Here is a 24466-nt window from a genome sequence, read left to right as displayed (position 1 = left end):
ATATATATAGTTATGAAGATGGGTGGTAGGGAGGTGAGAGAGGATCTGAGTAGGGATGGAATGGGATCAAAATTTAATGTATTAAATTCTCAAAGAATAATCAAAACATTATTATGTATGTTTTTGGTATGTTTCGCTTAATAAACAATAAAGTTTTTATTTATTCAACATTAAATTTTATGTGGATGATATATTTAAGTTAGTACCATAAAAACTTATCCAAAATCAATAGAAAAATTCTCATATATGCTCAGAGACATCACATGACATAGAACTTTTAAAAACAATAACAAATATTGCTATACACTAACATTACAGGGCAGATTTAGCTAAATTCCACCAAGTATACTTAACATGTGTACCATCCTGCACAGGCGCAGGCACACACACACACACACACACACACACACACACACACACACACGAATGTTATTTTCATTTTTTTTTTTTTTTTTTGCTAGTTTCTGGACCACAGCTGAAGTAAAGCATTGAGTTCTACTTTGGAGAGCATGTGATATTCTTCAGTTTTGCTCACAGAGTAAGAAGTCATTAGGCTGAACACAACTGAGTTTTATTACATTTATCCTTAAAACTAGAAAATATTTCTAAATTGCATACATTTTGTTACTACATTAGGTAGTAAACCAATCAACTTAGATGAATTGAAAACCTGAGCTACTCAAGTATTTCCACTCATTTCTGTAATCAAATATGACTAGCAACTGATGCCAGAGATAAATAATCCCTGATATAGATGTAAACTCTAGTATTATATTCATTACGTAATGTGTACTTCATAAATGTGTTCATTATATGTGTATGTATATGCCTCTTATATAAACAGACTGGTATGGAAACAAACCCAAAGCTTTGCATGAAAAAAAATTTAAGACATGAATTTCAAAATACTTATTTTTTTTAAATTTAAGGAAACTCTAATTTCTGCAAAGAGTGTAGCATTCTCCAATGTACCATTCTGTTTTTTTATGGTTTTAATGTTCACATAATCATGATAACTATAGATCTGTCTAATTTAAATGTTTGAAGGATTACTGGCTTATCTTCCCAAAGGAAAGATTTAGAATGTATGCTTTCAATGACCATGTTATTAGCTGAATTCCAAATTCAGTCTAGTGATAGCCTACCATGACCTTCACTTCTGACCATTCTTACTTCTCACAGGGGTGAGACCAAGCTGGCGCCATCAAGAATGCCGCTCTGGTGTTTTTTAAGCAGCCAGAGGTTCGAGCCACCACTTTTACCCAGGTTACCCAAGCAAGTTGTTCTCGTACACTCACTTCCTAAATGAATTTTGACTGGCCTGCATGCTCCACAGCTATATTCCTTCCCCCTGCCGTGGCAAGGAAGTGCGAGGCTGGCCCAGGTGCTCTCTGCTGAAGCGTGTGACACATCACAGCATGGTCAAGCGAGACGGGCAGTCCCAACATCATACTGAATTCTGCTGATGGGCTTTCCACTTTGGTCTTTTAGTTTTTAAAACAGAAATAATTGCATGCCCGATAAGATTTACCACAATATATCAATTTTAAACATACTAGAAATGCTTACAATTCGATAAAATCAAAGACTTAAGAGAGCATGCATATTTGTAATTTCTGTTTTTTATTTCATTAAAAATAAGACCATAGCTTTTTTTGTTATTGATTCAGCCCTTATACGTAAACTGTGCCACCAAAATAAGCCTTAAATGATTTGTGTTTGTGTGTGCGTGTGCGTATGTGTGTGCCTGATGTGTTTGTGTGTGTGTGCGCGCGTGCACGCGCGTGTGTGTGTGTGCGCGTGCATGTGCGTGTGTGTGGGCATGTGTGATAATACTGCCATTTTCAAGTCAGATCAATAAATTTCACTTTCAACTGAACCAATTCCTGTGCTCCAGATGGAAATGTTTGCTCTCATGCATTCAGAAAGGTGCTATAAAAAGCAACAGGAGAGTAGTGAGATCTTGATGAAACCAGATATTAGTCTGAATATGCATTTGAGCACCAAGTATCTTTGAATAGTTTGGAAAATTTTTCAGTCAAGTGTCTGAAAAAAACACGGTGATCATTGCAAAGTAGTCCAATGGAAGACAATGCTGTAAGCATGTGCCATGTGACATGCATCACACACTAAATCATTGCTCTAATATACTTGGTTTTGGTTTGTTTGATCTTAATTTTTGTGACTTGGTATTTCCCTGTGTACATCAGTTTCTCCCTAAAAGTTCTACCTTAGACTGAGTGTGCAAAAAAAAATGCCACTTGGAACATTTACTGGTTTTGATGGTTGGTTATAGTTTTCTGAGAAGCAGAGTCATCTCCTGCAAATACAGTGGTATTCTGGGTTAGCTGAGTCTTTGCTCTATTGACTTGACTGTCTCCTGTTGGGGCCTTGATTTCTGCCGAAGTACAAGTTTTAGGCAGAAAACTAACCAGAAATCAAACATTGCCAAATGTTGGATTTCTGACAGGGTAAAATCTATTTTAAGTTTACATTTGTCTGTGAGTTTAATTTATACATGCATTCTTCTGTAGGAGCATTGAGACTTAACTGTTGAGTTCAACCAATTCAAAAAATATTTTTTAAATGAAAGTGGAAAAACACTGTTGCTGTTGATTTAGCTGAGTAGAATGTAATAGTGTTGGGAAGTTGTAGGTTTCATCATGTTCCTCTCAGGGAAATTGGTTTCTGAAGCTTTTGTGAAAATTTTAAAGAATAAGTGTTTGAGTTCTTGAGCCTACTGGAAAAAGCACTGTGTTATTTTCAGACATTGATGAATGATGGGAAATGACTTTAGCTTTTGATTTCTTGACTATGTCTTTCAAATAACATTTCAAGAGGCAAAGATGGGTACGTAAATAGCCACTTTAACCCATCCTGACATTTAGAGAACTGTTTTGGTGTTCTTCTGCAGAGGAAACCCCAATTAAGTCTGGTTCTGATGGAACTGTTTGTCTCCTTTCTCAAGATAAGTGGTCTTTCTCTCCTACTTTCTTAATGCCCTTTGCCTTACTCTTCACTTACAGCATAATTACTTTCCATTTTACATACCATGCTTTTATGAATATGGCTATTTTTACATAAAAGGAGCACTCAGGGTATTGTACATTTAACATATGTCAAGGAGAAACCAGATGGTGGCAGTTTATATTTTTTAACCACTCAGTAAGTGGTTGAAAAGTAAGTTATTGGTTTTAGTCACTTCTTGCCTTGGACAAGCAACAACAAGTGGCCTCAATATATGGCTGCTTGTTGTTCATGTAAAATGTTTTAAATCAGGATATGAATTTTCATATCCAAGTTATCAGACTAAGGCCCTCAAAAGACTTCTGTCTACCTGTATGACAAAATCGAGAATTCTTGAGAGTAATGGCTCGATTTTTGAGGCAATCTGTAATGGCTGAATCTTTTATTTTGTCTCTTGAACCATACAGCAGTTTGTAAGAGTCAAAAAAATGTGAGCACTGATTGAAAAATGAAATGTGAGCGCATTTCAGTGGAAGTAGGCCAGTTGCTAACATTCTCTTCTATCGCTGAATGTTAAATTCTATTATTTAATTGGACAAAATATCAAGAGTGCCTATTCTTCATGCGCTTCCTCTAGAGAGGAATGGCTCTATAAGGTCATGTGATCTGGGGGAACTGTCCTCACAGCCTGTTTGGTGGCTAATTCTGTCATTCCTCTGTTGAGATAACCCATTCGTCTGAGTGAGTAGTAGTTGTAGTTAACTTTGAAAGCATCGTAATCAGGTACCATGTTTGAGAGCATGGTTCTTGGATCACCAAGCACTTCCACAGCATTGCGCCAGGCTTCTGCTATAGTCAGGCATGTTTTCTGTGGCTGAGTTCGGCCTAGAGAATGTTGCATTTTAAATCCTGCTTCCGGCGTGCATTCATAAAGCCTAAGTCATCATCCTTCTGTAGACTCAGCAGTCTCTACAAGGGATGGAAGACGCTAACTTTTAAAGGGCCATGTGATATTGGACAGGTTGAGGAGAAAATAGTACAAGGAAGCAAGACTGAACTTGTACTATGAGTTTTATCTGGAGGCCTTCTGCTGTTATGCCTATAGTCCCAGATATGTTTATTTGTTCTAACTACCTCAGAACAAGCATTAACTTTGGCTACTTAGTGTACTTAAGTGATTTAATATGGTAAATTTCATTTCTGGTTTCTTTGCTCTTTTGATGTCATTGTAGTACCACAATTCTGGCAATATAAATGAAAGTAAGTTTTTTTCTTTGTATTTATCATCAGCCACTACTTTTAAATAAGTCATATGCTTTTCAATTAATCTGGTAATCGTTTTGGCATAGTGATAAGAATTTTACACTTTGCTAGAGTATGAATTTCATAATGTTTAGTATGTTATTTATAAAAACCTATAGAATTGGTATAGATTGTTTTTATACAAATTTCTAGAATGTAAGTGCTTATTTTTCTAGAAAGTAAAATAGTGATTTGAAAATGCAGATATGAGTTTCTTCATGTATCCAGTGATTCAAGAATACCAGGTAGTATATTGGGCAGTTTATGTCACTTAATCTGAACTCAACTCATGGTTTCATTTACTAATGCAAGTAAAATGGCTACCTTTAATGTCTTCACACAGTTTAAACAAGATTTCATAGTTTCACAGAATAAAATATTTACACTTTTCTATGACCAAAATATGGCCTGAGGGTTTCAAACAGTGTTGCCTTGCTCACCAATGAGGCCTCAGTAGGACTAGCACTCTGACTTGTGGAAGCTCACTCTAAACTCTCAGAGAGGAAAGGCCTCCTGTAAAACACTTATGAGACAGAAACTAGTATACTATCTTTTAGCCTTTGGGTCATGAAAGTCCTAAGGACTTATAAAAATCCCTCTGAACATTCTTTGGGAAGCTTCCCAGGGCCGAAGCTAAAAATGAGTATCCATCAGAAAACCTCTTGGATGGCTTCAAAGCAGTTCTCCATATAATCAGGTTCTACTCTTTAGACAAGACTAGAAAGAAGAGAAGGCCTTTTTCTCACCTATTGTTAAGACATGCTGAATGTCAGAGCCATGGGCAGACAGAGGGGGAAAAATAGAACAGTTTCCTCTCTATTTAAGATATATATGCATTATCTCCAGAGCCAACTGGATATGGATATTATGATATTCAAATGCATTAGTTATAGCTGTACATTTATCATCTTAAGGCAACACAATAGCAAAATTATATCCAGTGGTCCACGTTGGACAAGCTAGTCATTCAGGTTAGTAGCTAGTATTAATTGTACTATGAAGCAGTATGTTAAATGAGTATTTATATTTAAATATAAGACACAAGTATAACATTGATAAGATAAATTTGATTGAAAATTAAACATAATAACTATTGGTTAATAGGAAGTGAAGGGTAAGTATATTTTCTAAAAATATTCATGTGACAAATCATATATGCATGTATTTTTTTATATAATGCTAATAATATTCTCCCCTCAAACTTCTTTATTAAATGTCTGTTATTATAGAAAAACGTTTGGAAGTATATGTTTCTAATATTAAAGCACGTATATTCATTAAAAACATTTTCTAATATTGCTAGACTTTATTCAAATCAATGTATTAATTTATCAAAAAGTAGAAATGGAGTTATATAAACTTTGTAATTCTCTATATAAGAGTAACATAAAAATACATTCATCTATTCACTCTTCATGAAAGCAATATAAAGATTTAATGTGTATTCCCTATTTGGTTATAAAGTTGACATTATAATACATAATATGCATGTGTACTGTGTACTTGGTATGTATGTGTAAGTATACGTTTGTGTACATATACATGTATATCTGCTCACTCTTCTATATATAAACATGCACACACATGTATAAATGAGCATATTTGGCCAAAGGTAACAAGTGGAGCAAGCCAAACAGACTGTGAAGTTTGACTGAGGCAATCACATAAGACAGAATTTATGGAGAAGGTAGATCATGGCCGTGCTCTGAAGACATTACTGAGCATAGCTGGCCAAGAGGGTGAAGATGAACATGAACCTGTTTTATGACGAATCTCTGAATATCTTGGTTTCTTATCAGGGCTATGTATGCAGTGGCATACTTGTGCCCACTCATCAAAAGCCACAGTAGTCACCTTATCCGCCACTGGTGAAGCTGAGTGCTGGAACCAGTTACCCAGCATGCCCCAAGTTACAGCAGAAGCTGCCACAACTATACTCAGTCGCAGCTTTCCTGGGCTTTTCTTTTTTAAGAATAAAAATATCTTGACTGAAAGGACCCAAAAAACTTGGGAGGAGAAAGTCTGTCTCAGCTTTCCCACATTTCCCAAAGGAAGGGGATTTGAGGTAAAAATTCGTATAGTATGCCAATCCTAAGAACCATCAGCTCAAAATGATCAAATAGCTCTCTTCTCCAGCATACTTTTAACTAGAAAGGATGATATATTAAATATATGCTAATATATATATAACTATATATTTTATTATATATTTAGTTTCAATGGTTAACTTAAAATAACAACACAGGAAGCAAGCACTATCCTAAAATTACCCTTTGATTTTAGTTCACATTCCAAAAATATTAAAACCATATCGGCATTGAGATGTAAGATAAGTCAGGAATTATGAGACAAATTTCTCCCAATAGAACTTCTGTTTAGGGAAGCATATAGTTTTTGGGTTTTTATTGTTTTTGTTTTTGTTTTTTTTTAGAATAGCACATTCACTCTTTCCAAAGGCTAGAACAGTGCGACCCAAACACTTGGCTGCTGAAATTAATGGAGCTTTGAAGTCATTGGTGTGTCCATGAGCTGATCTCTCATTGTAAACGTTTTACATACCCTAAGCTTTGCTGTATGTTAAGTCTGTGCCTCAGTTTCCATAAAACACTGCACATCCATGATGTCTTCCCACATGATCCCAGAAATTTTATTAGATATTTATTCTGGCAACATTAAGGTGGCTATTCTTGCCATACATCGTGTCGCAATGACTTATTTAAAGGAAAATTTTGCAGCCTGATCATACGTTGCATTCAGAATGAGCCCCTAATAAAGATTCCAGACAATGTCATTTATGGAGAAATTTCCATTTCATTTAGAATTCTTTGCAAGTGTTGAATTCATTTATGATGTTCAAAAAAGAATGAGAGGGGGTGATCCATCATTTTCTTCTAGTAAAGGAAGGATAAAATTATGTAAGCTAGAGAAAAATATAGCTCAAAGCTGAGCCATAACGAGTGTGATTGATGTTAACCTGTAGCACTGCCTTGCTAAAATTACAGAAACACGGACAGTACTTAGAAGCAACTGATGGTGTTCTTTGCCCTCTGAAAAATTCCATTTGAAGAGGTGGAAGTTGTGATCTGATTTGATGCATTTAATTAAAATAATAAAATAATAGATAAGAGGATCCTGAACTTTATGAGACCCTTTGGGATGTGGCTGGAGTATTCATAGTTGGCTTTCACATGGCATTCATATGCAAATGAAGATTCTAAAGCAAGTTTGTCTGTCTTTCCAAGCATCCACACTAACCACTGTCATTTCTGTCTGAAGAGTAGACCTTGCTCATGTTACCAGTGTATCGCCATCGGTAGAATTAAACATGTCACTTTTAGTGCCATTTTCCACACATGACAGTGTTTCCCAATCACTTGAATAAAAGGGGGAAAGATTCATATCTTTGACATGGGTTTTATTTCCAGAAATTAAATGCAACCAGCTCTTCTGAAGGAAGCACAGTTGATGTTGCCCCACCCCGAGAAGGTGAACAAGCTGAAACTGAACCCGAGGAGGACCTTAAGCCAGAAGCTTGCTTTACTGAAGGTAAAGAAACTAACTTGTTGAAATGCTCCGTCCCTACAGAATGTGAATAAGCCACATTTAAAAGACATAAAAGAAATGGCGAAGGCATATTTATTTTGTTTTCCCTGTTTCATCCACACTATATGTCTTAAGTTGCTTCAGATCTTAGAATTTCCAGATTAGACTACAGCCGAGCCTGCGTTTGGACAAATGAGAAAGTGTGCTAAGAGCATATGTTGTTTTTGTTGTTTCTTCTGTTTTGCTCTTGTTGTCCCTATCCCTCAGAATGTAATAATATTTGAGATGCACAGCATTCTGGACTATCACGTCATTGACATGACAGTTTCTTCAAAATACACCGGGAGTGGGGTAACTGGACTTATACAAGCTACAGTAATCACACCCATTCCTCCCAGTTCCAAATTTGTCTAATTTGTGCTCTGACCAGAGCTGTTTGGAAATGGTGAGCTGTGCTGTAGAGTGTTGGCATGCTGCCATGTGATTCTCCTAGTGACCAACTCAACCTGCACAGAAATCAATAATGATTTATCGATTCATTGCAGTTGGATTCGATGTGACAAGTAGTAGCTGAGAGAGAGCAACAGATTAGACAGAAATTGGAAATCATATGATGTCGAGGAGGCAGAGGAGAAGACAGCAGAATAAGAGGCATGAACTGCAAAATGAGTCATAGGTGTGACTAAGAAAAGAAGCGAGGCTGAATATAAATTAGCTTGAGAAAACTGACAGTGGCTGACACCTGGGGAGACAGTGCAGTTTTCTATGCTCAAAAGGAAGGGAGTGAGTACCCAGGGTCACATGGGAATATGAATAAACAACTTGCATATCTGATTTTGCTCCTAAACTAATGTGATGAAAAAAAAAAAAACAACTCTATTTTCCTTAGTGGCCCCAAGGCAGAGAGATTCTAACTTGTATTTAAAAAAAAAAAACAAAGCATTTTTTAACTCAAGGAACTGTACAGAAATTCCACAAATTCTAAATCTATAAGTTTAAGTATGACTCATTATATGAAAGAGTGTTGAAACAAAACTGGACAGTAAAGCAGTCGGCTACCTATAAAATGAGCTCAAGTTGGGGTAAGGAAGAAGTAAAAATGTTATTTTTTCATACTAATGATCAAAGTCTATTTTTCTGAATTTATTATATTAATATTGCTTTTTAGGATGCATTAAAAAATTTCCCTTCTGTCAAGTAAGTACAGAAGAAGGTAAAGGAAAAATCTGGTGGAATCTTAGGAAGACCTGCTATAGCATTGTGGAACACAACTGGTTTGAGACATTCATTGTGTTCATGATTCTCCTCAGTAGTGGCGCTTTGGTAAGTGACTGTGTACTGGCACGAACCAAGTTCTATTGAAGTAGCCAACTCTCTGGCAATACTCAAGTGCCCACTCAGTTTAGAAAACGAAAGGATAGGTGTATCTGTGTCATTCAAAGCTGAGAACTCTGCAATTTATTTATTTATTTATTTAATTAATTATTTATTTATTTATTTATTTATTTTTGAGAACCATGAAACAGCCAGAAGGAATTTCACATCTGCTGTTTGCCCATCAGGTGTTTTCCTCACTGACATACCATTTGTAGAGGCATTCCCCTGTGCTGACATCCCAGTCAAATGTCATCCAGTCTACCTTAATAATTGTATTTATGTATTATCTGTAAATCTTGCTTCCTTTAAGTACAATGAACTAATTTTTTGAGAATAAGAGATGGAATCACAGAAGATATTTTTGGAAGAAGCCAGTTCTATCTCTTATGAACTGAATGTCTTTAGTTCATCTTCCATGAATGGAAACATGGCTTTTGGCAGTGACTGAGGTAGTTACTTTTGGGTGAGAAGTAAAGATAACAGTATGTATAAAATCAGTGTAGATGCCAACTTTCCTGTGCCAATATTCCCCAGCTAGCTTTTGGTCTTTAGCTTCTGCCTGATGAAAAATATTTGAGTGATTTAAGCCAATAATACTCTAAGTGTTTCTTGGTTCTCAATATTATACTAGAAGTATCTGTAAATGTTTCTGGGAAGGCAGACCATTAAAGTAAATAAAGTTTTCTTGATTCATAGGCCTTTGAAGACATTTATATCGAGCAGCGGAAGACCATCAAGACCATGCTGGAGTATGCTGACAAGGTCTTCACTTACATCTTCATCCTGGAGATGCTTCTAAAGTGGGTGGCCTATGGATTTCAAACCTATTTCACCAATGCCTGGTGCTGGCTGGACTTCCTGATTGTTGATGTGAGTATCAGAGGTGATTTCTAGGAATTACTTCTTATATTTTTGGTTGTGAGCCTAGCCTTTAATGGCTGAGCCATCTCTCCAGCCCTAGGAATTACTTCTTTTTTGTTTGTTTGTTTGTTTATGACTCAAATGGCTTTAAGATTCTTTTCTTTCTTTTTTTAAATTGGATATTATATTTACATTTCAGATTTTAACCCCTTATCCCATTCCCTCCCCACCCAGAAACCCCCTATCCCATCCTTCCTCCTGCTTCTATGAAGATGTGCCCCCACCGACCTGCCCACTCCCACCTCCCCACCATCAAATTCCCCCACACTCAGTGTCCAGCCTTCATAGGACCAAGTATCTCCTCTTCCACCTATGCCCAACAAGGCCATCGTCCCCTATATATACAGCTGGAGCCATGGGTCCCTCCCTATGTGCTCCCAGGCTGGTGGTTTAGACCCTGGGAACTCTGGTTGGTTGTTTTTGTTGCTCTCCTCATGGGGCCACAAAACCTTTCAGCTCCTTCAGTCTTCTCTCTAACTCCTTCATTGGGAACCCCTTGATCAGTTCAATGGTGAGCTGTGAGCATCCACCTCTGAATATGTCAGACTCTGGCAGACCTCTAAGGAGACAACTATGTCAGGTTCCTGTCAGCATGCACTTCCTGACATCCACATCAGTGCCTACCTTTGGTGACTGCACATGGGATGAATACCCAGGTTGGGCAGTCTCCAGATGGTCCCTCCTCCAGCCTCTGCTCTACACGTTGTCTCCATATTTGCTCCAATGAGTATTTTGTTACTCTTTCTAAGAAGGACTGAAGGGCCCACACTTTGGTCTTTCTTCTTCTTGAGCTTCATGTGGTCTGTATATCTTGGGTATTGTGAGCTTTTGGGCTAATATCCACTTATCAGTGAGTAAATATCATGTGTGTTCTTTTGTGATTGGGTTAACTCACTTGGGATGATATTTTCTAGTTCCATCAATTTACCTAAGAATTTCTCGAATTCATTATTTTTAATAGCTGAGTAGTACTCCATTGTGTAAATGTACCACATTTTTGTATCCATTCCTCTATTGAACGACATCTGGTTCCTTTCCAGCTTCTGGCTATTATAAATAAGGCTGCTATGAACATAGTAGAGCATATGTCCTTGTTATATGTTGGAGCATCTTCTAGGTATATGCCCAGGAGTGGATAGCTGGATCCTCAAGTAATGCTATGTCCAATTTTCTGAGGAACTGCCAGACTGATTTCCAGAGTGGTTGTACCAGCTTGCAATCCCACCAACAATGGAGGAGTGTTCCTCTTTCTCCACATCCTCGCCAGCATCTACCATCACCTGAGTTTTTGATCTTAGCTATTAGGAATCACTTCTTAAGAATGAGTTTCCATATACTTGTGTGATTGAGACCTTAGCACTGAGAACCTTGGTTCATTCATGCTAATGTAACTGTGGAGATAAAAACAATACAAACAACAGCAACAGCAACAAAGCCTAGAGTAAATTCCACATGGAGTCCTAGATCTTGTGCAAGAAAAGAGGATGTGCCCCAAATGTAGAAGTGGTAAGAGAAAACACACAGACTGTACCAAAGGCAGACATTTGAGGTTTTGTCACAGATAAAGTAAGCAAGTCTATTTGCTGATGGATTAGATCTAAGCATTTAGCTTATTCACAGATCTTTAACAATCTTCAGGAGACTCAATCACAATCAATTGAGGGCCAAGAATTTTGAGATTTTTCACTTTAAGTCCCAACAAAATTACTTGTTACTAAACAATAATAAACTAACTTGTTTTCTGTATTCCTTCAGTCACATGTGTATAGAGACAATAAAGTACTTCTTTATTTTACAATAGGTAGTTAGGAATCCCTGTAGCTAGTGAAATATTTACCATGCAAAGAATAAGACAAAGGTCTGCTTATTCAGCTGAGGTGAGTGGTGAGAGGAATATCGTAACATGGAGTATGTCTGGATTTGGGACTATTTTATCTTTTTAATCTAAGTAATAGAGACACACTAGAGAAATAATGGTCAGCTGGTGCTGCCCTGTAGTCAAAGATGTCTCACTGTAAAGACCACATAGTCTCCCAAACGAAACAAGGTTCTCCATGCCCTGCCTTCTGGGCAGTCAAAAAGCACGCCATTTTTAGCTGTAACACTTGAATATGAAGCAGTGGTTGCTGTATATGCACATCCATTCATTGTAGCAATTTCAGCAAACCTAGGTCTGTCCAACTCCTACTGACCTTCTTACCTACACTAACTCATTGTTCTACAGCCAAAATGTGTTCAGCCCCCTGAGTTCACCAGAAGTCTGCTAAGTTTCATTGAATACTCCATAAATGACTTCCAGTCTTCATGGCTGGTCTTTCATGAGTAATAGAGACTATTTGTAGGTTTTCCTTAAAAATGTCTCTCCACAAAGGGAAGTTTCATATTCTTAAGTATAAGCTGGAATGGATTTTTAAAGATGGCCTTCACTGTAATCTAGACATTAGAAAACTGAAGTTTAAATAATTTTCCTGAAATAACTACTAATCACAAAGTTGACACTTGTTTCCAAACTCCTTGATTCTCAACTAGATTGCTTTTTTTCCTTCTACGTTCCCTGTCTAACTGTTCACAATTTTATTTTTGCTATGTATGACAACAATTTACTAATGAGGTAACCACAAGGATATATATATATATATATATATATATGTGTGTGTGTGTGTGTGTGTGTGTGTATGTGTGTGTGTGTGTGTGTGTGTGTTATAATTATATAACACATATAAACTATGTAATACAGATATTTCGGTATCTTCTATTGAATGATATTTTAAAAGAACAAGCCAATTATGCCAAAAGTATTTGTCTTTTAGTGAGTAAAAAAAATGCCAGACTGCTACTGATTAGTGAAAACGTTCTACTTATATTTATATTATATTTTCATCTTCTAACCTCAAACAAGATCTGAAACATATGAATTCATGTTAACAGATGATAACAATTTAACTTCAAAGAACTAGATCGACTGAGTTAGGTTTCAGTATACACTAGATAATATTTTTAAAGTAAAAAAAAATCTTTTTATTTTCTATTATTTTTCTTTTTATGTGTATGGGTACCTTAGTGGAGTATATGTCTGTGCATCACACATGTGCTGGGTGCACACACAGGTCAGAAAAATTAGGTCCACCAGAACTAGAGTTAGAGATGGTCATACGCTGTCATGTGGATGCTGGGCATCAAACCCAGCTCCTCTGGAAGAGCAGTTACTGCTCTTAACCTCTGAGCCACATCTCTAAACCCTAAAGAAAATACCTTAAAAGAAAATTGCTGAGCCTATACCAAACTGCCACAAAAAGATAAGACTTGCAGCAAGAAATATTTATCTTTGAAAAATGCATTCATATATTTGAGGCATATAGCTGTTTTTTAAAATGTTACTTTTTCAGATCCTACTAAATGTGACCATAGTGGTCTTTTTAACCTCCTAAAATGAATCCAGTTACTCTGTAAATCTATGTGAAAACCTTCTTGTTTTCAGACTCAGAGACAAGGGAGACAAAGGAGATAGGTGGAGACAAGCAAACTTCTAGCAGAAACTGTACTCCAAGGGATGAGAAGTACTGTAAATAAGCTTTAATTGTTAAACCAACTAAATCTAAAATAAGATTACTGCTGTGTAATAACAAAGAGTCCTAGGACAGGATGTGACTCCCTGTTAGGAGCAGGAAGTCACTGTCAGTTACTGTCCAAGTAGGTGTCCCTAAGAGGTGCTCAGAGGGAGGCAGCCTTCATTCAGAGAATGGAGGGAAGAAAGAACAAGTCACTTGGCTCTAATGCTTGGCTCTAACATGAGAATGAGAAGTAGAAATGGAATAAACAAGGAAGAGAATTGCTCTACTAACCTGGAATGAAACACAGAGGGAAACATGGAAATTTAGTCCCAAATGGACCAGGGGCCTCACCAGACACTCTAATTGTATATGCAGAATATTTTGACAGTTTATGATACAGAATTATGAGAGAAAGACTTGGGGAGTCAGGTCATGCAGAGGTGTAACTAACGTTTTTTAAATGATGACATTTGGAGGAAGGAAAGCAAATAATGGAAGTGGGGCGGTGGATGAGAAAGTTGCTTTAGTCATCGAGGAAAGGAGATTTTGTCTCAGACCAAGGTCATGATTTACTCATGAGCATATGGAATGAAGAAACAGAGTGGCTCCAGCATATGGGTTTTCTTCTACCTTGAACCCAAGAGTATCAGACAGAACCATCACCTATGAAGTGGACTATCAAAAAACAAGTTTGGCACAGTGGGTGGAGGAGAGGGGGAGGTGTATCTACCAGACAGTGAGGAGTAGATGGTGAATTTTATACATGTCTTGCACTGAAGAGGGAAGCCAGACCCCTATGCATGAATTTAGGGGCTACCAGGCTAGAGATCCTTTTTGAAGCTACAAACATGCTTTAACTCCTAGGCAGAGAATAAAAATGAACAAAGGAGCACAGAAATAAAGTCTGAACTTTAACATTAAGAAGTTGGGCAAAAGATAACAACAACAACAACAAATAAACAAATAAATAAACAAAAAAATACAGAATAAGTTCTGAATAAAGAGGCCCACAGCAAACATGATGATTCAACTTAGAATCAAGAAGGCCACCCAAACCATGTCTCTGTCTACCACAATACTGTACTAGACAGATCCCCTTTTCCATTTCTGTAACTTTTTCCTATCGAAATGATATCATCCTCACAAATTGCATAATATGCTGTAATATTTCCGGAATTATAGAAACTATATTTTAAACCAATGCTGGTAGACTAAATGCATGACCTAATTAATATTTACTTGACGTTTCTTGAAAACAATCAGAATCCGTATAGTCCTTGTGAGTTTTTATGCAAGCAAAGCATCATCTATCAGCCAACTCATCGCCATCACTTATAATTATAGATGTTATAAACAAACGTAATCATTCTCACAGTCAAATCAACACTTCAAATCCAGGCTTGCACTTGATTAAAGATGATGTATCCATTAACAAAGACACTGTGATTTGTTTTTTTAGCATAAATAACATGCAGTGTGATTCTGTTGTAATCACCTTAAAGGATTAAAGAAGTAAACATGGAGAAACCACATGTTTTAAAATACGCACTTTTAAATGAACAAAAATAGTGTTTAAAATGTTTATGGAAAATGCCTGTGGAAGCCATGACTTGTAAGTACCATGTAGTACTCCCCAGTGATGTGTCTACCACACTGGACTTACCCTTTACCCAGAGATGAGCTTACCCAGAGAAAATGAGAGGTCATTTTCTCACAACCAAACCCTCAATGATCAGGATTTCCATAACTTCAGAGCCTTAGGATTTTTCTAATCAAGACCAACAAATATGCTATAAGACTGAAGAAGAAAATAAGTTCAAATGTCCTGTGGTATAAACCCCTATTGTTGCTGGTAGTGAATAGTGTGTGTGTTAGGGTGCAGGGATGTTCTCAAGTTAAGAGAGCAAACTGAGGCTTCAGCCCAGTGTTTGCCAGTTCAAATTACTGGTAATGAAATGAGCAAACAATCAAAGATAAAACAGAACAACGAATGGGAAGAAAATTTACCATAGGACACAGTACACACTTCAGAAGCGATTGTGGATATTTGAAGAGAAGGTTGCAAGGCTGGGGTTGTGCTTAACCAGCTCAGCACTACTCAGCAATGAGGATCTGCATCGAGTCAGAGGACAGGGGGAGCAATGGGTCACAGAGATTTGGATAGCTCCTTTTGGTAAACTTTAATGGGAAAGATCAGTTACAGCAAGGAGAAGACATGGAATCCTCGGAATGTGTTGGGAATTTCCCACAATAAGGTTACTCCTTTGTTGCACCAAATTTTTGGAGGAGACCTACAGACTCAGTTCACCTTTCTTCTGGAGCATTAAAGACAGAAAGCCCAACTTAATACTATTGAATTTACCAGATTTTCCTATAGAGCCTAAAGCATTGTGGGGGGAGCAGATAAACCACAGAGATGAGAATATTTGCTTGTCCCGTAGATCTCACAGTGGGCCGTTCTTACCCTCCCGTGGTGGTCTCTGATGCTTTCTCATTGGTGGAGTAGTTTATGCAGGTTGCTCTTGGCTTTCTGGAGAGCATGTAGTCAGCAGGGTGGGTTGCTATCTATGAAATCCAGTACTTGATAGTATTCGGGAGGAAGGGATGCTTACAGTAGAACCCCCACCCCCAGTCCTGCTGTTACCCTATTTTTGCCATGCTGGGTGTGACCCAAAGAGCATGAGTAGCTTTCAACAAGCAAGCACACAGACACCATAGCAAAGCCCCACCCATTATGGGTGGTGACATCTTGGAAACTGTGTGGCAGTGTCCATTTGAAACTAATCTTTTGCTCATCATATAATCACCAAATCCTTTACAGCTGAAGGAAGGGACAGAGAAACAATATTTGGTGAGCGTTTCCTGACCCTCCCTTTCTCTTTTTCCTGGAGAGTGTCATTATCATTACCTTAGACTTGTCCACTATTGCCATGGTTACCAGGGATGAAGTCCAAAAACAGTGCCATATTGTAACCAGAAGTAAAAGCACCATACCATACAACATCCTATTTTTCTGCCCTTATATATTTTCTGATAACATAATCTGAATGAAGGGGATTGACAATTTTGCAAGGCAAAAAAAGAATTTATTATAATGAAGCAAAGAACAGCGAGTTTCTAGGCTTTTAGATGGTCCCATGTGGATTTTGTGTTCTTTTGCTCTAATTTAGCTAAAAATTGTGTGCTATATATATAAATAACTATATATTATATATCACATATACAATAAAATATAAAACATCTAATTTTGTATATATTATAAATTATATGATTTGGTATATATAATAAATTATAAATATATAATTGCATGTGTGTATTTATGAATATATACATGTGTATATATGTATATATATATATATATATATATATATATATATATGAAAATTCAGATATTCAATTCCAGATTAGAATTGTTACCTGTCTAGACTGGAGTTTTAGTCACAGCTCCACAGGTAGCCTCCACAGAGTGGATGAAGGCAAGCAATAAAATTCAGCAATCACTTTTCTGTGTAGCTCCAGCTTATTTTCAAGCAGCCTAATGGCTGCAGGTCCAGAGCCTTTTGCAAGCTCATTAAACTGCTTTCTTACTCCTGTAGATGCGTGGCTCTCTGTCACTCTACCTTTAAAGAGAAAGTCATCATGTCTGGGCTTTCTATGATCCAGCATGTTTTAACATTAATCAGTTCATTTTCTCCTGCTCTCTTTTCTGTATTTCTCTGCCTTCCTTTTCTTTCATGAATTTCATCCAGATAGGGAGTAGAAGTAAATCTTTACTCAAAAGATAGGTTAAAATTTGGGTTTAGATAGAATCTGCCTGTGTTATTGTTTGGCTTCTGGAGAGGCCAAGGTAGAAACTTAAGACAGGAAGCTGGAGTCAGGAGCTGATACTGATGCAGAGGCAGTGGAAGATAACACTTTCTGTCTTGCAACGGGCATTGTAAGGTTTCTAGGGAATGCTGTGTGGGGTTTTGTGTTTACCTGCTAACAGTTCTCCTGTCTACCCACAAAGAATCAGGCCTAGTTGGGCCTGGGCCACCATTCTAGGACATTGTCATCTCACTGCCATATAGGGAGACTTGCTTTAAGTTAAGTCAAATGTAAAGCATACAGGTATTAACTATCAAAATTGTGACAATCTTAGAGTTATTGGCATGAAAAACAATTATTTTAAATTTCTTGATTAAACAAACCTACCCCCCTCCCCATTTTTAAAAAGCCCCTTTGTTTTCCCAAATAAATCAAATTCATTACAAATCCAGAGAAGATTAGCCAAGTTTTGGTGATCTGCCCTAAAACTATATTATAGAAATAAAGGGCTAAAAAACTGGCTCTGGCAGAGAGCTGCTTGCTGCAGCAGGAAGAACCATGTTCTGAACTCCAACACTCATGCAAAAAGTCAAGTGTAGTTACATGCACCCATAAGCCTGATGCTGGAGAGATGGGGACCAGTCAATATAGCTGAAGTCAATATAGCTGAAGCAGTAAGCTTCAGCTTCAGTGTAAGACCCTGTCTCAATAAATAAGAGAGAGAGGGATTGAGGAAAGCACTAGATGCCAATCTCTGGTCTAGACATTACACATGCACACACAGAATATGTATGTATGTATATATGTATGTATGTATGTATATGTGTATATATGTGTATATGTGTGTATGTGTGTATATGTGTATGTATATGAGATATTTATATAAATATATGAAATTAAATATATATGTATAATATATACACATACACACATACATATACACACATGTATATATGTATAAAATGTAATGCTCTCATTGTGCCTCAGTGCAGTTCTGATGGTTTGTCTCCTCAACTCTAAGTTCCATTAGAAACTGAGCTTTATTATCAGCTTCTCAAGCAATATTGCCATTCCAGTCCTGGGTGAATAAATGCTAGTCCTGCATCAAGCCTTTAAAGATAGTGCTTCCTATGCTCCAGAACCCACTGCGTGTAGACATGAGAAGAAAGTCTACTCCTTTCCTTTTAATGTATGAGCTGATATCCTTTATGGTCATGAGCCATCAACAGCCACTTACTTATTTAAAGCCCTAGTCTTACATAAAGGGCTTGGTTGGGAGGATAGGAAGACTTCAGATTGTTGGGCGATGGTGGCACAGGCCTTTAATCCCAGCACTCGGAAGGCATAAGCAGGTGGATCTCTGAGTTTGAGGCCAGTCTGGTCTAAAAAAAAAAAAAAAAAAAAAAAAATTCAGAACATCTAGGGCTACACAGAGAAGAAAAGGAGGAGGGAAGAGGCCCAGGAGGAGGAGGAGAGGGAGGCCCAGGAGGCCCAGGAGGCCCAGGAGGCCCAGGAGGCCCAGGAGGCCCAGGAGGCCCAGGAGGCACAGGAGGCACAGGAGGCACAGGAGGCACAGGAGGCACAGGAGGCACAGGAGGCACAGGAGGCACAGGAGGCACAGGAGGAGAATGAATGAGAAAAGGAAGGAAGAAAGGACAAAGAAGAGGAGGAAAAATACAAGAACAAGCAGAACAAGAATAAGAAATAGTTATCTTTTGATATGATTCCAGAAAAATAGAATTAAACAGTTGTTAACATCTCCTGAGATAAGGAGCTCAGAACATAGAAACCTATGAGCTCACTAATAGCCAGTCTAATCACCCTGGTCCTCTGTAGTGACAAGCCCAGGCACGAGTAAAGAAATGTTTGCTTGAGTAAATCAGTGACTCTGTCTTCCTCAGAGTGTCAGGGAGATTTTCCTTAGTCTCCCAATTTCTTTTCACACAGAACATTAAGCTCTCATGCCCCTAATATAATGAATTAATGTTTCTCAAAAGAAAAAGAAAGAGAGAGACAGAGAGAGAGAGAGAGAGAGAGAGAGAGAGAGAGAGAGAGAGAGAGAGAGAGAGAAGACAGAATAACTTTGATGTGTTACCCATACAAAGAATGAGAAAGTGGTCACAGGAGTCATTTTAGGTGTTCTACAACTCTGATGAGGAATGCACTTTTTAAGTGGTTGTAAAGGTTAAAATACAATTTGAAGTCAGATGATTTGGGTTCCAGTCCTCTCCAACTTTGCCCCTTTCTATCTGTGAATAACGTTGTTCTTTCTTTTCCTTTCCTTTTTATTTTGTTTTTGTTTTATTTCTCCTAGACATGGATCTGAAGTTACAGATGGTTGTGAGCCATACACAGTGGGTGCTGGGAATTGAACCTGGTCCTTTGGAAGAACAGCCAGTGCTCTGAACTGCTGAACCATCTCTCTAGCCCATCTTTACCCCCTTTTCTTTCTCTCCTCCTTCCTTCTTTTTCCCATCCTTTCTTCCTTCCCTTATTTTACTTTTTACTTTTTTATCAGGATATGTGTGGTCAGACTGATGCTCAGCTTCCTCACCAACGCATAGGAGACAATAGCAGTTTAGATTCCTTCAGCCTTGTGCCTGTAGCATCAAAGTATATTGAAAGAACATCAAAACAAAGTAATTCCCCTAACTCTAAAAAGATATGTGTTATTTAATGTTGTATATGTTTAACTAAAATTCAACATAATTAGAAGTATCAAAAAGATGAGTGAGCGTGATCACTGTGAAGAAGCATTGTATTCTTATTAAACAACCACTGCAGATAAAACGTTTTCACATAAATGTCATCTTATTAGTCCAAAGCATTGTTGTTTTGAATTTGATAAGTGATATGCTAAATTATTCAGTGGGAAACGAATGGCTCCATTAATGTATATCTAGCCAGACCACATTAGGTATGTTAAGAATAGAGTTTCACCCCAGCTAATAATATGATACAGAATGATACAGTATGATACAGAGGGAGAAATTAAACATCAAGTCAGCTGGCCAACTCTGGTACCTGGCAAATATCTCTATGATCCACAACCTTAATATCATAAAATTCAGGAGAGCAGTGTACAGTTTAATTGACAGGGTTAAGCAAAGGTCTATGAGGGATCAGGCTTTTGAATTAAGCTCTGTGGTAAAAAATACACATATTTTGCAAAGAGTTCTGTGACATGGCATACCTGTAAGTGTTAGTATGATCAACTATCACATTTTGCAGGTAGGAAAAGGACAGCATCAGATGGCACAACCATGTAGAAGATAAAGATAGAATAGTTATATTCCTATGTTATTGGCTCTCACAAAAGAATGGCCAGTACATGCTGTGCCTCTATCTAAAAGTTTGTTTCGTAGTAGATCAACTATTTGTTTTCCATCTACAGGTTTCTTTGGTTAGCCTGGTAGCCACTGCTCTTGGTTATTCAGAACTTGGTGCCATCAAATCTCTCCGGACACTGAGAGCTCTCAGGCCGCTCCGAGCCTTATCCCGTTTTGAAGGCATGAGGGTAAGAAAATACAATGATGCTTTTTAAAACTCAAGTCAGAGTTATGAGCCAATAGTGACTCAGAGCCGTGGTAGTCTCTTTACACCTTTACACACACACACACACACACACACACACACACACACACACACACACACACACACACAGAACCTCCACACACTACTGTTTTTATAGTTTGGGTTCTTTGGAATGACTGCTGACAGCACTCATCCTACCAAAGCCTTCAGTAGATAAGTTTGAGGTCTTCAAAAGGTGTCAGGGTTTTTTTTTAAAGGCAAAGTAATTTCAGAATGCTTTTGTTTCTTGAATTAATGTAAATCATAGAATTCAGAAGAACCAGTGCATCCCTCATATCTGAAACAAGTTGCTAGGATAATTAGCTACATATTTCTAACAAGCCTGACTTCACAGATTTTTTTTTAAGCACCATTCTGAGTGAGGTTTGTTTTTTCCACAGCCCCAGCTTCATCCTCCCCTGCTCTCTCCCTTAGCAAGTGTATCTTGTCTCACAATATAAAATGCACGCTGCCACGCCTTCAGAACTGCTTTGCACAAAGGCCAGCTTTGTTTAATCTGCTTTGCAAATGCACACGGATATTGAATTTCTTCAAGGCCATGGGGTTTTTATATTAGGAGGTGGTTTGTTTGGGGCAATAAACCCCTTCAGCCTTGACTGAAGAATTTACTCATCGTGGAAAATGAAACCACCCTCCAGCTGCTCCTGCAGCACTGAGCAGAGAGATACGCTTGGCTTGCCTGGTTCAAAATCTATTTGATTGCCTATGTTAACAAACTCATAAAAATCTGTTGGAAATAACAATCTTCTTTCAGTGCTGACATCATCTGAGCCTACGCCATGCTTCGTGACTTCATAGTGATGGTTTATTTAATTTTATTTTTTAAATAAAAGATAGATCTTTTACTCATACACTATATCCTAATTTCAGTTTCCCCTCTTCTTCTCCTCCCAGTTCCTCGCCACCTCCCCTCCCATATGGATCCAACCCCTCTATCTCTCACTGGAAAACAAACAGGCTTCTAAGGGACAATAAAAAAAAAAAAAAGATGGAAAAAAAAACCTAAAACATTTAAATAGGGTAAAAACAAACAAAAAATAGGAAAAAAGCTCAAGAAACATATATAGATGCAAAGACCCCCTCATTGGTACACTCGGGAATCCATAAAAACACTAAACAGGAAACCATAATATAGTCACAAATGACCTGTAGAGTAAAAACAAGAGAGAGAATATATATCATTAGTCATGTTATATATACTAATGTATATTAAAATAAAAAAATAAAGCTTAGAGAAAATAAATCCTTGACATGACATTTTGAGACAAGGAGCCTCCGCAGATGACACTGATTTTATTTTTGTGTTGGCCATTGACTGCTGGGTATGCAGCCCACCCCTCATATAGTTTGTTCCCCCCCACACACCCCCTCCCCGTGAGACTCCCTTTGAAGAAAACAAAATTTTCATTTTCAAGTAGTTATCGATTGGAGATAGCTTTGAGGCTAGAAATGAGGGAATGTATCCACTTCTTTCATCACTAGGAGCCCATCTCCTGCAGACCTGTGCAGGCCCCACGCATGCTGCCCCAGTCTCTGTGAGTTCCCAAGTACATTGATCTTGTTGACTTAGAGGGCCTTGTTTACTTGGTGTTCCCCAGTCCCTCTGGCTGTCATACTTTCTGTCTACTCTTATGCAAAATTCCCAGAACCCTGAGGGGAGGGAGTTGATAGAGACACTTAGAGCTGAGAGTGTGTTCCAAGGTCTTTTACCCTCTGGATAATGTATGGCTGTAGGTCTCTGGTTTTATTCTCATTTACTACAGGGAGAAGCTTCTCTGATGATGGATGAGCAAGACACTGATCTATGAGTATAGCAGAATGTCATCTTAATGCTACATTTTTATTTGTTTATTTGTTGTTTTTGTGTTTAGAACAGTACTATTTGGTTTTAACCTAGGTTCCCGGACTAAGATACGGGTTCTTGGTCACTCAAGCAGTATCAGACATGGAATCTATCTTGTGGAGTGGGCCTTAAGTCAAATCAGATTTTGGTTGCTTACTGCCATAAAACTTCTGTTTAACTTGCAGGCAGAACACTGTTATATATAAAAGGGTCTGTAGCTGGGTTGGTTTACATTTCTTTTGGTATCCTGCAAAGTACTTTCCTGTACCAAAGATACTAGCACATAGGAGTGATGGCTTTTTCTGGGCACCAAGTTGATTCTCTGTGTTCAATGAGTTGTGTTTGATGTTGTCTTCAGCAATGGGGCCTTGTCATCAGTTTGAGAGCAACTTAAAGCCTTAGTAATAACCTGGGTTGTTTGAGGGTTTCCATGGGAACTCTTTGGCCAACAAACATATTTATAACTTATATCAGAGAGAAAAAATATCAGTTGAACAAGTCTGAAGACTTACAATTTTCCTCTAATCTAAAAAGTATTCTAGATTAGTATTTTAATTCAGATAAATGTAGCAACATCTATTTGAAGATAAAAAAAAATTGTAAGGGTATGGAAAAGGCCATTGTACATCATTTTAATCTGAAAAGAAAATTGACAAGTATAACAAACATGACTTAATTTCTAAAGGAAATAAAATTCAATTAATATAGGAAACCACTAGAATTTTGGATTTCAAATTTATTTCTAAAAAATAATGTTTATAATATTTTAAATAAACAATAGTTTCATTGACTATAAGCACTTAACCATGTAGTCCACTGTCAATTAGAGTAAGTGGTGTTAGAAAAACTACTTTTGCTATCTTTGAGATCTTAAAACACATCTTCACCTTTTCTAGATTCAGAAAAACAAAAGAAGGGTGAGTGTTTTTCTTCACTAAGCAGGTCAGCCTTATAAAAACAAATAGCATAGGCTCAAGGAGAACACTCGGGACATTGCCAAGTAATAATAATGGGATATATTTGATACTAATGCATCTGAAGATAAATCTGATGGTAATTCATTCTATGTCTAAAAGAGTAAGATTTTTCTAGAATGAAACAAAAAGACTTGAAAACCCTTAGTCCTGACCTTCATAGTCATATAAATATACCTGATCTGAGGATACAAATTTACTTCATTTTTGTCATGCTTTATTTGTGAAGAGGCGACATAATTCCTCTTTCAGATTGTCACTAATTCACACATGTTCAAAAGACTTAATACATGCTACAGCAAATGATTATTTCGTTTAATGCATATTTTCACCCTTACCACTCTCCCTGCACATCGTGTATATTTTTGAAGATCTTACTATATCCAGGTTGTATTTGTTTCCTTTCAATGTTTGTTGCATTTTGATTTCCTTTCTTGCTTAACTCTTTAGCTGTATTGTTGTTTGTCTACCCTCCACAATATGTAGTAAAAAACACTGGAACAAACATTCTAGGGCTAGAAATCTATGGAGATACGCATTTAACCCTATCCAAATAGTATCTTCATGCCGAATGCATACACATCTGC

At 37.5% G+C, this 24466-nt stretch overlaps 1 protein-coding gene across 7 annotated transcripts in view; it reads left to right on the top strand.

Annotated features, from left to right (window-relative positions):
* Scn3a (sodium voltage-gated channel alpha subunit 3) overlaps nt 1–24466 on the top strand; it is a 110100-nt gene that overhangs the window by 74530 nt on the left and 11104 nt on the right. For all 7 annotated transcript variants that reach the window (XM_034494522.2, XM_034494517.2, XM_034494513.2 and 4 more), the window contains 4 exons: nt 7695–7815; nt 8981–9135; nt 9886–10059; nt 20863–20985. In XM_034494522.2, the coding sequence (XP_034350413.1) occupies nt 7695–7815; nt 8981–9135; nt 9886–10059; nt 20863–20985 (573 nt within the window). The remainder of the gene's footprint in view (nt 1–7694; nt 7816–8980; nt 9136–9885; nt 10060–20862; nt 20986–24466) is intronic.

This window comes from Arvicanthis niloticus, chromosome 2 (assembly GCF_011762505.2).
Source record: "Arvicanthis niloticus isolate mArvNil1 chromosome 2, mArvNil1.pat.X, whole genome shotgun sequence".
NCBI classification, from domain to species: Eukaryota; Metazoa; Chordata; class Mammalia; order Rodentia; family Muridae; genus Arvicanthis; species Arvicanthis niloticus.
This window is presented reverse-complemented; position numbering and strand designations above follow the sequence as displayed.